The following is a 13,504-nucleotide window of genomic DNA, read 5'->3' on the forward strand; positions in this document are numbered from 1 at the left end:
TGACCTGCACTCAGCAGGGTGTGAGGGAGCAATCATCAGAAACATGTGAGTGCCTCTAGATGTTAGATCTAGAAAATACATATTTTGGACAGCGCCATGGCTCAATAAGTTAATCCTCTGCCTGCGGCGCTGGCACCCCGGGTTCTAGTCCCACTTGAGGCACCAGATTCTGTCCTGGTTGCCCCTCTTCCAGGCCAGCTCTCTGCTGTGGCCCGGGAGTGCAGTAGAGGATGGCCCAAGTGCTTGGGCCCTGCACCCACATGGGAGACCAGGAGAAGCACCTGGCTCCTGGCTTCGGATCAGCATAGAGCGCCAGCAGCAGCAGCCGTTGGAGGGTGAACCAACGGTAAAGGAAGCCCTTCTGCCTGTCTCTCTCTCACTGTCTAACTCTGCCTGTCAAAAAAAAAAAAAAAAAAGAAAGAAAGAAAAAGAAAAAACATATTTCAAATTACATAGTATAAATATCTTCAAAAAACCATGTTTTAAAACTCATTAGAGACACTAAACAACAGACTCAAGAAGGAAACAGTACATTGAGGTAAGCATCAGGCCTAGCAGTTAAGATGCTGATTAGGATGTCAACAACCCATAGGAGAATGCCTGGGTTCAAGTCCAGCTTCCTGACTCTGGGAAGCAACAGTGATGGCTCAAGTTGTTGGGTCTCTACCATCCATATGGGAGACCAGACTGAGTTCCTGGCTCCCAGTTTCGGACATTGTGGGCACTTGGGAAATGAACTAATGGACAGGAGCTTCATCTGTCTGCCAGCCTGCCTTTTTCTAAATAAACAAATAGAAAAAACTTATTTTAAAAATAAATTATCCAATATAAAGATCAAAGAAAAATATGAACAAAAGTTAACAGAGGATTTAAGAACTATGCAATATAAAGCATACAGGGGACTTCAAAAAGTTCCTGGAAAAACAGAATTAAAAGATAAGTTTATTTTGGTTTAAGAAATGTCAAGATCCATACATGGGTTTTTCATAATATGCATTTCCCATGAACTTTTTGAAGACTTCTTGTTTAGTGGCAATACCTGAAGGAGAAAAGAAAAAGGAACAGAAAAAATATTAAGAAATAATAAAAAAAAGTCTTCCCAAATTTTATGAAAAATATTAATCTATAGACCCAAGAACCTCAATAAATCCTTAATACAAAAATGTCACACCTAGACACATCATAGGCAAATGACTAAACGCCAAAGTGAGTATCTTCAAAAGAGTAAGAGGAAAATGACATTATATACAAGAAAATGTTTAAAATAGAAAAATTTCTAATCAGAAATTAGAGGCCAGAAAGTAGCAGGATGGCATATTCAAACAGCTGAAGTTTTAAACATTTGCCAATCAAGAAATCTAATTCAAAAATGAAGATGATGGGGCCAGTGTTGTGGTATAGCAGGTAAAGCCATCACCTACAACATCAGCATCTCATATGGGCACTGGTTCGTGTCCTGGCTGCTCAACTTGTGATCCAGCTTCCTGCTGGTAGTCTGAGAAAGCAGTGGAAGATGGCCCAACTGCTTGGGCCCTTGCACCCAGAAAAAGCTCCTGGCTTCAGTCTGGCCCAGCCCCAGCTGTTCCAACCATGTGGGGAGTGAATCAGCAGGTAGAAGATATCTCTCTCTCTTTCTCTTTCTCTCTGACTCTCCCTCTGTCTATAATTCTGCCTTTCAAATAAATAAAAACTTTAAAAGAGAAAGAAAAGAAGATGATGGGGTGGGAGTTTGACATAATGATTAAGACACCACTTGGACACCCATGTCACATATTGAAGGGTCTGGGTTTAAATCTAGGATCTACTCCTGATTCTAGCTTCCTGCTAATGGGAACCTGGTGAGGTAGTTGGGTCCCTGCCACCAACACTGAAGACCTGGAATGAGTTCTCAGCTCCTGGCTTTGTCCTTTTGGGAACTGAATCACTCAATGGGAGATCTCTATCTGTCTGTTCTCCTCTCTGTCTCTCTGCCTTTCAAATGAATTTTGAAGATGAAATAAACACATTACAGATAACACAGGAAGAATTTATTGCTAGCAGAACTGAACAAATACTAACAGGAGTACATCAGTCTGGATGGAAATAATACCAAATAACAACACAAATTCACAAGATTTCTTTTAAAAAAAGGAAATGGTAAATATGTAGAGTAACATGAATGATTCTCTAAATACATGTTTTTAAATTTTTTTCATTTGCTTCTTTAAAAACATAAGATTATACAAAGCAATAATTATTACACAGTATTGCTGGAGACAAAAAGGGATATCTTATAATGATAAAAAGATCAATTATTTCAGAATCTTACCAAAATAATTATGCCAATGGCACACACACACATCTAATGCCAGTTGTGCATATCACAAAAGATGACAGAATTGAAGGGAGCAAGAAACAACTCTACTGAAGGTTCTACTCAGGTGATGCTTTCACTGTTCTATGCTCAATAACAGAACTAGAATGAAAACTAGCAAGGATATAGCAGATCAGAACAACACTGTCATTTAACTGGACTTAACTGACACATACAGAGCATTTCATCCAATGTCTACAGTTACACATTCCTTTCAACCATACATGGATCATTCTCTAGGATATATTACATGGTAGGTGACAATATATATTTTAATAAACTTAAGAGGACTGAAATCACCCAAAATATATTATTTGAAGACAGTGGAATTAAACTAGAGATCAACAGGAAAAAACATTTTTCCAAAGAAAATAAGTAGATAGCCAGTAAGTGCACGAAAAGATGGCTGACATCATTACCAACTGAAAACACGCAAATAAAACCACAATGAGATAACATTTCACACCCACTAAGATGACTATCATCAAAAGACAAACAACAAGAAGTATGAGCAGAGATGTGGAGAAACTGGCACCCTAATAATTGCAGGTGGGAATGTAAAATGATACAGACTCTGTCTGGCAGTTTCTCAAAGCTAACCATGAAGTTTGCTATGACCCAGCAATTGTAATCCTTAGGCATACATCCACATAAAAACCGGCATATGAATGTTCAAAACAGCATTATCCATGATAGCCAAAAAGTAGAAGCACCCAAGTACACATCAACTGATGAATAAACACACAAAATGCAGTATACCTGTACAATGGAATATTGTTCAGACATAAAAAGGAATGAAATACTGGAATATGCCATGACATGGATGAGCCCTGAAAACATTATGCTAAGTAAAAGAAGGTACACAAAGAATACATGTTGTATGAGTCTATTTATATAAAATGCCCAGAAAAAGGCCAATCTATAGAGACAGAAAGCAGAGTAGCAGTTTCCTAGGCTAAACATGAGGGTTTGAATGATTGGGAAAATGGTACCAGGAAACTTTTTGGGGTAAAGGCTATACAACTCTATAAATTTATTAGAATTGTTAAACTATACACTTAAGTAAGTAAGTAAGTAAGTATCATACTACATAAATCATACCTCAAAACAACAGTGTAAAAAATAAAGTTAAGATGTTATAGGTAGGTAGTATAGTAGATTCTCATAAGTTTTAAATAATATAAAATATAGAAACACATAGAAAAAGGTGAATATTCCAGGAATTCTTGGTAAGGATGGCAGATTGAACAAACGTATCTTTTCCTGAAATTGGAAAAGAAAGGTCATTTAAAGTTTTTGTGGGTCATTATACCAACAAGGTTGGAGAGAACAGGAAAGGAAGAAAAAGCAGTTAAGAAAAAAAAAAAAAAAAAAAAAGGCAGCAAAGTAGACAAATGAACAGCAATGAACTCCAGACTGAATCAGAAGCTGATAGTTTGCAAGACTGAAAAACAATGTATCTATCCTGCAGAATCCTCAAAATGGGGCAGGCATTTGGTGCAGAGTTTAAGGTGCCACTTAGGATGTCTATATCCTATTTTGGAGTAACTGGGTTCAAGTCCTGGCTCTGTTCCTAACTCCAGCTTCCTGCTAATGAGCATCCTGAGAGGCAACAAGTGATGGCTCAATTAGTTGGGTCCCTAACACCCACATGGGAGAAACCCAGATTGAGTTACAAGCTCTTACTTTCAGCCTGGCCCAACCCTGGTTGGTGTAGGCATTTTGGGAGTGAATAAGCAGAGGAAATCTCTCTTCCACTTCCAAATAAACAAAAATTCTCAAAAGGCTCAGGATTGACAGCACCCTGTATTGTCTCTGAAAATGGAAATGAAGTGGAGAAGTAGAGGAGGACATTAAGGGGTGTGTCCTTCAAAGTTATTTAAGATGAAGTTATACCTATAAATCTCTCTACTCTATAACACTGGGTGACTGCCCTCCCCTTCTATAGCTAAAAACTGGACGTTTATTCTCTACAGTGGTAAAAGAGAGGATTTCTGGATTAGGGATGCCACACACAGTTAAATATAAGGGTATCGTATCAAATTGAGTAATTAAGTTAATAGCTGTATACTAAATGCTCAATGTTGAGACTTGTAGCCCTCTTCCCTTACTAGACTCCTAAAATACTGGTAGATAGACCATTCTTCTTTGGGTACAGCTGGCATAACAGGACAGTTCTAAAGACAAAATAACAGGAGATTTCTCCAAATTGCCCACCTGGATTATCCTACAGTGACACAAACAAAAAGGCTATATTATGGGGATGTTTGCACAACTCTATAAATTTATTACAATCACTGAATTTCATATTACTGATGAGTTTAAAATTTTAGTAAGCTTTTTAATACCAAAATCATAAATATGGTCAGACTTTCAAGGACTATCAAATATATAAGGAGCACTTGTAACACACAAAAGGAGAAACCAAAACAAATGGTAAACAGGACCACTTGGAATAAAATAAACCCAGCAGGAAGAAGAAAATATCCTAAGAAAGTCTACATTGATCTTCTCAGAAATAAGAGAAGATAATTTCTTTAAATTAAAAAAGCACTTGGAGGGGCCTGTGTTATGGCGCAACCTACACGGGCACAGGTTCAGGTCCTGGCTGCTCCACTTCCAATCCAGCTCCCTGCTAACACTCCTGGGAAAGCAGCAGAGGATGGTCCAAGTCCTTGGGCCCCTGTATCCAGGTGGGGGTCTCAAATGAAGCTCCTGGCTTTGGCTTGGCCCAGCCTCAGCCATTGCAGCCATTTGGGGAGTGAACCAGCCAATGGAAGATCTCTCTCTTTGCCTCTCTCTTTGTAACTCTGCCTTTCAAATAAATAAAATAAATCTTTTTTTTTTTAAAAAAAACGGACTTGGAAATTAAACATGAGTAGAGAAATGAAAAATTCAATTGATGGTCTGAAAGCTGAAACTGAGGCAATCTCCCCAAAATTTACAACAAAACTCAATACAAGGAAAATAGAGAAAATATAAGGGAATATGAAAAACTAGTCTAAGTGGTTCAAAATCCAAATAACACGAGTTTCAGAAAGAGCGAACAAAGAAAACAGAGAAGGAATCACAATGAAATAATTCAAGCTTTCCAGGTTAAAAGAGTTCACAAATATCTTTGCACTCTAAGTACATGAACATAAGGATATATTTATGAAATTTCAAAGCTAGAGTGACGAAAAAGTTCCTAAAATCCTTCTGAGTGAAAAATAGGTCATATATAGAGAAGCTAAAATAAAACTGCTTTGGTCTTAGTACTAAAAGCTAGATGACCAAAGTGCAGTGTTTCCAAATCCTAACGGAAAATTATTTCCAACCTAGAATTCTATAATCAGCCAAAATATTAGCCAAATACAATAGTAGAACAGAGAATCTCCCTTTCTGGGATCTGAAAGATATTAAATACTTAACTTTTCATTTTTTTCTGGTAGCTACTAGAAGATGTGCTCCACCAAATGTAAAATTAAACCAAAAATAAGGAATGCATGACATAGAGAAAATAGAATACAAACATAGATATGCAAAGGGATTGCCAAGACAATGGTGAAGGATGATTTCAAAGTGGCAGGCATTTAACACAAGGCTTTCAGTCCTATTTGACTTTTTAATACAATACTTGTATAAAAGTTCAGTGAATATATAAAAACTATTTAATATTTATTTGGAAATCAGATATATAGAGACAGAGGGAGAGGGACAGAGACAGAGGGAGAGATAGTTCTTTAGTTCTTCTATACACTGTGCACTCCTCAAGAGGCCATAATGGCAAGGGCTGAGTCAGCCCGAAGCCAGGAGCCAGGAGCTTCATCTGGGTCTCCCAGGTGGATGGCAAAGACACAAGTGTTTGGGCCATCTTCCACTGCTTCTCCCAGACCATCAGCAGGAAGCTACATCGGAAGTGGAATAGCCAGGACATAAACTGGCACACATATGGGATGCAAGTGCCACAGCAGCAGCTTTATTGTCTAAGCGACAATGCAAGCCCCAAAATGCATATTCTTAATGACCACCAATCTCAGAGTTTATTATTGTGACATTTGGTAGTTAACCTTTCAGAGATGATCTTTGGGTTGCAAACCTTGATCTTTCACAGGTGTTCGTCTTGACTGAGTTTGAATGATAGTTTTAGTAGGTATAAAATTCTTGGTTCTAAATAACTTTCCTCAAACCTCTGAAAATATTGCTCCTTTGTCCAGCTAATGTGATGTGTGATAACGTTCCTTTGGACATTAGCTATATAATCCCCTTGGAAACTTTTAAGATTTTTCTCTTAATCTTTGGGTCTCTTTTCTATTATCTGAATCAGTCATTGATAGGTCTTTCACCTACTAAAGACTTATGCCTTTCTTTAGCTGGGGAGATTTCTCTTCCATTATCTTTTTATTTTTTCATTCTACATCCTCTATTCTCTAATTTTCTTTGATCTCCTTGATTATCCCTTTTTTCCCTTATTCAAAAATTTTTCATAATTCCCTCTTTACTTAATCCTTTAATCCTTATGAATTTCTTATCACATTTTTAATTTCTTTTTTTATCTTGAAACATACAGCTTTTTTATTCTACCTTGAATATCTCTACTTTGAAAAAGTCAGAAATATAAAAAAAAATTCTAAACACTATAATAGTAAAACACATTTTTAATTTCTAAAAATTCTTTTATCCTCTGATTGCTCTAACAGGGTGTTTTTGTGGGTACAACACCTATGGAATCTCTCTGAACATATCAGATTTTTAAAAGATCTCTCTGCATTTTCCCTCAGATCTGGAACAAGACAAGTGTGCCCAATTTTACTACTCCATTCAATTCACTACTGGAAGTTTTAGCAAGAGCATCTAGAGAGGAGAAAGAAATAGAGGGCATCAAAATCGCAAAAGAGGAAGTCAAAATATCCATGTTTGCAGATGTCATGATGTGTACATTGAAAAACCTAACCATTTCGCTAAAACAGCTGTGCTGATAAACCAATTCAGTAAGGCTGCAGGATACAAAATAAACATACAAGAAACAGTAGTTTTAATCACTATGATAAACTCAGTGAAAGAGAAATCAAGAAGGAAATCCCATTCAGAATAGACACCAGAAAAAATGAAAGATTTAAGTGCTGGTGCTGTGGCATACTAGGCTAAGCCTCTGCCTGTGGTGCTGGCATTCTGTATGGGCACCAATTCATGTCCCAGCAGCTCCTCTTCTGATCCAGCTCTCTGCTATGGCCTGGAAAAGCAGTAGAAGATGGCCCAGCTGGTTGGGCCCCTGCACCCAGGTGGGAAACCCGCAAGAAGTTCCTGGCTCTGGACTGACCCAGCTCTGCATTGCCACATTTGGAGAGTGAGGCAGCAGGTGGAAGACCTTTCTCTCTGTCTCCCCATCTCCCTGTCTGTAAGTCCATCTCTCAAATAAATCAAACATTTTTTTAAAAATGAAATACTTAGGAATAAATTTAACCAAAGAATTGAAAGATCTCTACAATGAAAATCACAGACTCACAAAAGACCCAGAACAACCAAAGAGATTCTAGACAGAAAATATTAAGCTAGAGACATCATAATACCTGACTTCAAAGCACACTACAAAGCTATGATAATTAAAACAGAATAATACTGGCACAAAAACTAACACATGAATCAAGAGAACAGAATAGAGAGCCCAGAAATAAATCTATGTATGTGGGGCCACTTGATTTTTGACATAAGTGCTCAGACCATATAGTGGAGTAAGGATAATCTCTTCAACAAATGGTGCAGGCAAAACTGGATGCATATATAGAGGAATGAAAAAATCCATACCTCTCATCATATACAAAACTCAAGATGGATCAAACACCTAAATTTAACACCTAGGACTATGAATCTGCTAGAAGAAAATGTAGAAGGAACATTCCAAGACACTGATGTAGGGAATGACTTCTTGGCCAAGACCTTCAGAGCACAGGCAACAAAAGCAAAACTGAACAAATGGGATCATATCAAACTCAGAAGCTTCTGCACAGCAAAGGAAACAATCAATGAGTGAAGAGACATTCAACAGAATAGGAAAAAATATTTGTGAGCTATCTATATGAGAAAGGATTAATATTCAGAATATATCAGCAACAAAAAACTCAACAACAACAAAAACAAAATGAACCAACCCAATTGAGAAATGGGCAAAAAGACCTCAAAACACAGTTCTCAAATGAAGAAATACAAATATCCAACAAATATATGAAAAAAATGCTCAACATCACTAGCCATCAGGGAAATGCAAATCAAGACCACAATAAGACATCACCTCACCCCTACAGAGTAGCTAAAATCTGAAAGATAGAGAGTAACAAATGCTGGCGAGAATGTGGAAAAGTGGGAACTCATACAATGTTGGTGGTTAAGTCCCACTTACAATGACTGATGTCATATGTTCATATCCTAGCAGCTCTGCTTCCTATCCAGTTCCCTGATAATTCATCTGGGAAGGCAGCAGAAGATGGTCCTAGTACTTGGACCCTTGCCACCCACATGGGAGACCTGGATGGAATTCCTCCTGGCTTCTGGCTTCTACATTTGGCCTAGCTCAGCCCCAGCCATTTAGGGAGTGAATCAGTGGACAGAAGATCTCTCTCTCTCTCTCTCTCTCTAGCTGCCTTTAAAATAAATAAATCTTAAAAAACAAAATAGTTTGAGAGGGGCAGGGGTTGTGGTAGAGTGGGTCAAGCTGCCCCTTAAGACTCTGTAAGCATCCCATATCAAAGTACCTGGTGGAAGTCCCAGTTATTCTGCTTCCAATACAACTTCCTGCTAATGTGAACCCTGAGGGCAGCAGATGATGGCTCAAGTCCCTCCCACTCATGTGGGAGACCTAGACTGAATTCCAGGCCCCCAGCTCAGCCTGGCTCAGCCTGGCTAAGCCTGGCTATTTTAGCCATTTGGGGAGTGAACCAGAGAATGGAAGGTATTCTCCCCCCCCCCCCCCCCCAATTTGGGATATCAACATTCCAAGTGGCTGTTTAACCTACTACACCACAACAACTGGCCTCTGGGGCAATGTTTTTAATTTATTTTGTATTATGTCTTTCCTGAAATTAAGAAATTTGGGATTATCAAGAGAGATGGTCACATGAATTCAGTCCACCACCTTGACCCAATTTCTAGAGAATCTAAGATGTTAGTTTAAAATGCATATCCAACAATATCAATTTTCCATTTAAAATACTTCCTTAGTTCCAGCACAAAATTCAAGTTTTCTAGCTCGACACAATGGATCCTTAACAACCTGGATTTGGTCATACTGTCACTCAGACAAGAAAGCACTGCCTTTTTCTCCATCTGGTATCATTACTTGGATTTACCTAACACTATACTATAAATCTCCATTTACATATTCACATTCATTAGTAAATTATGAGATCAAGAGCAAACACTTTACCAGTCCTTGACTCCTCAAAAAAGAAAAAAGAAAAAAAAAAAAAAAACCCAAAGACCCTGGTGCATGGTACATACTTATCATATACTTATCAAGCATCAAGCACTAAAATGCCTAGCATCTTAGAGTTAGATCTCAGACCAATGAGCCATAAATAACATAATTTTAGAGCTAGAAGGAATCTTACTGGTAATGTTTATTAAAAAGGTAAACCTTTAGGTCCCAGCAACTCTGTACAAACTTCGCTGTACTACCTGGCAGGGGAAAAAAGTCACTCCATCAACTCTAACCTCATTGTACATTACTTACACCTCTCTCGCAGCCCTTATCTCTCATCTGTTGTTTACTTTTCCCTCAATGTCTAAGACAGCATATATCATTTCTCTGTCACCTGTACTTTGGTACAAAGAAAGTGCTAAGGAAATATTTATGGTATGAGTGAATAAGTGACTGTTGAGAACAGAATTGTGTACTGGTTTTAAGCTACTCTTTTATTTAAGGAGAGGGAACAATTCATTTAATCTTTCAAGTCTCAGTTTCTTAATCTGTATTATGGAGATAATAATCCTGTTCTATTATTTCACAAGTCAAGTTGAATCATCTATATGAAGTCAATATGGAAAACAATGACATGCTACTACAATACAAACCATTTCCTTCCAGGTAAAACTAGTAAGGGAATACAGAACACTGAGCTACAGGGACAAATGTTCTGTTTGTGGGAGCAGCATGTCCTTGGCTGCCTGAATACTTTAAACTGTAGATACGAAACCAGTACAGGTTTTTACTAAGCAGGTGTTATACTCTCTGCCATATGGCATGAGCCCCAGGGTTCTTCCTCCTCACTAACAAACAACATAGCTGAGGCTTTACCGCAGTCTCCTTTGTAAGACCTCTTTGACACCTTCTTCCTCTGTTCACATTGAGAAGAACCTTGGATATTAAGTCCAACTCCTTTATCGTATGCACAGGGATTCTGAGAGCCAGGATGGGAGAGTTACCAAGATGAGCGCCTCCTAGCCCAGGCTCCGTGTCTACAATAGCAACTTGATCTGTACTAACCTCCATACCTGCTTGTATCAGAATAGAAGAAACAGAGACTTACCAAAGTGTTAGAAGAATTGTAATCTTCAGTAGATTTATCTGCAAAGGAAAAAAAACAAGAGATTAAAAAACATTTATGGTTAGAGCAAAGGAAGTCTACTTGTTCAAGCACTTGCCAGGCTCACAGAATAGTAACTCTAAGACTGGCACTATGGATCAGACATCATTGTCAAACATATTATACATATCAATCCTTTAATCCTTACTTTGGCTCTGAGTACTATTATTATATCCACTTTCATAGATTTGGAAGCTCATTTAAAGAAGTTAAGTAATTTGACCAGGGGACATATAGATTAAATAAAGGAGTCAAAATTTGAATTCTGGTCTAATTCTGAATACTGTGCTAGAACTATACCCACACATCATCAGCCATGGCATCATCAGGCTTCACTGAACAAGAAAACTGACTGAATCCTACGAGAATCCATGGCACCATCTGAACCATCTTTGCCAAATCATCGCATAACCTGCAACTTCAGCTTTCAGAAAGCATCCTTCCTCATCCATGTGTATTTCCCAAAGGGAGAGAAAGACTAAGATTTAGGAAACGAGAGGTATTAACTATGGCAATTGTAACTCTTGTTACCTAAGAATCAAGCTCCTCAATGAAGAAATGAATTACAATATTTCACTGATTGACAGGTACATTTTTTACATTAACATCTCTGAAACAGAGATGTGTCCTACAACTAAAGGTATTTCATCATTTAATTTGCAGATAGTATATACAACAATACACCTTACAATCATGCTATCTTAAACTAATAGTAAAACATGAGGTAGAGACCAAACAGATATCTCAGCAAGAAAAGAAGCTTAAAGACCAAGTATTAGGCCAGCACTGTGACATAGAAGGTTAAGCCTCCGCCTGCAGTGCCAGCATTTCATATAGGTGCCAGTTCAAGTCTCAGCTGCTCCTCTTCCAATCCAGCTCCCTGCTAATGTACGTGGCAATGCAGTGGAGAATGGCCCAAATCCTTAGGCCTCTGTACCCATGTGGGACATCTGGAAGAAGCTCCAGGGTTCTGGTTTTGGCCTGGCCCAGCCCCAGCTATTGCAGCCAATTGGGAGTGAACCTGCGAATGGAAGATATCTCTGTCTCTCTCTCTCTGTAACTCTGCTTTTCAAATAAATAAATAAATCTTTAAAAAAAACCAAAAACATGGTCGGCACCACGGCTCAATAGGCTAATCCTCCGCCTGCGGTGCAGGCACCCCAGGTTCTAGTCCTGGTTGGGGCACCGGATTCTGTCCCAGTCTCTCCTCTTCCTGTCTAGCTCTCTGCTGTGGCCCAAGTGCCTGGGCCCTGCACCCACATGGGAGACCAGGAGAAGCACCTGGCTCCTGGCTTCGGATCAGCGTGGTGCGCAGGCTGCAGCGGCCATTGGGGGGTGAACCAACGGAAAAAGGGAGACCTTTCCCTCTCTCTCTCTCTCTCTCTCTCTCTCTCATTGTCCACTCTGCCTGTAAAAAAAAAAAAAAAAAAAATAGAAAGAACCAGTACTATTTTTGGTTTTGTTGTTTAATCCCTAAGGGTCCAAGAAGAAACCGATTTTGCCAGCTGACCACCAATGCAATTAAGAAGAAGAAACATTCTACCACAAATCTAACAATTCTTCTCTAAAAACCAAGCCCAGACAATGTCCAAGATCCAATTCCATCATAAAAGAAAGTGGCCTACAACAAACCATGATCCCAAAAAAGCAAAAAATAAGGCAAGCTATGATAATATGTTCTTAAAACAAACCTTAAATAGCCAGCTTTATGTTGGAGAAATACATTCGGGACACCCTTTAAATATAACTCATTTTTTATCTTATTCAAAAGGATCACCATATGCAAAGGGCAACACTAGGCTTCACTGTATTACCCCACACTTTAGGCTCTGCTATTTTTGAGGGCTGGATACTCAGTAATAAACATCTTTTATATATTTATAGCTATAAAATTATTGTATATTGCTCCCTTTAAAGGTAATATGCATTTTTTTTTTTTACCAAAATCAAACTCAAAAGCATGGAAAAACAAGAGTAGAAAGTACTTCCAATCCCTTCATTTTAGAAATGAGGAAACAGGTTCAGAAAGGGAAAGAGACTGGTTTAAGGTCACATAAATCAGTGGCAAAATAAGGTAAAACCCAGCTGGACTGTCAATCTAGTCTACTGTTTGCCCATCACATTAATTACTAATTAATACAGAAAATCGATTGTTAAAAAAATTGGAAACTGACAAAAAATTGGCATGGAGGGGTTTGTTTAGATTATAGACAACAACAAATTTAAAGGCCCTAATCTAAAACATACTTCCATCACCTACCAGCTGTGTCATCTTGACTATGTCATTTAATTTCTGAGTGTATTTGAGTCTGCAGAACGGGAATAACAGTCTTTGTCCTGCCAACCTCACAAAACTATCATGAGAATTATATATGATAATTCACATGTGGGCATACAAATTGAGGTAGTATTATCACAGTCAATAGTATGAAAGGAGAAGAAACAGAGAAAGCAAAGATACAACATTTAAAACCAACTGTGCTGGCCGGTGCCACGGCTCACCAGGTTAATCCTCAGCCTTGCGGCACTGGCACACCGGGTTCTAGTGTCGGTCGGGGCACCGGATTCTGTCCCGGTTGCCCCTCTTCCTGTC

The 13,504-nt window shown here is 38.5% G+C and overlaps 1 protein-coding gene across 4 annotated transcripts in view; it reads right to left on the minus strand.

The window, feature by feature from the left end:
* PAK1 (p21 (RAC1) activated kinase 1) overlaps window positions 1-13,504 on the minus strand; it is a 198,063-nt gene that overhangs the window by 55,698 nt on the left and 128,861 nt on the right. For all 4 annotated transcript variants that reach the window (XM_062196757.1, XM_062196758.1, XM_062196756.1 and 1 more), the window contains exon 5: window positions 10,855-10,892. In XM_062196757.1, the coding sequence (XP_062052741.1) occupies window positions 10,855-10,892 (38 nt within the window). The remainder of the gene's footprint in view (window positions 1-10,854; window positions 10,893-13,504) is intronic.

This window comes from Lepus europaeus, chromosome 7 (genome assembly GCF_033115175.1).
Source record: "Lepus europaeus isolate LE1 chromosome 7, mLepTim1.pri, whole genome shotgun sequence".
NCBI lineage: Eukaryota > Metazoa > Chordata > Mammalia > Lagomorpha > Leporidae > Lepus > Lepus europaeus.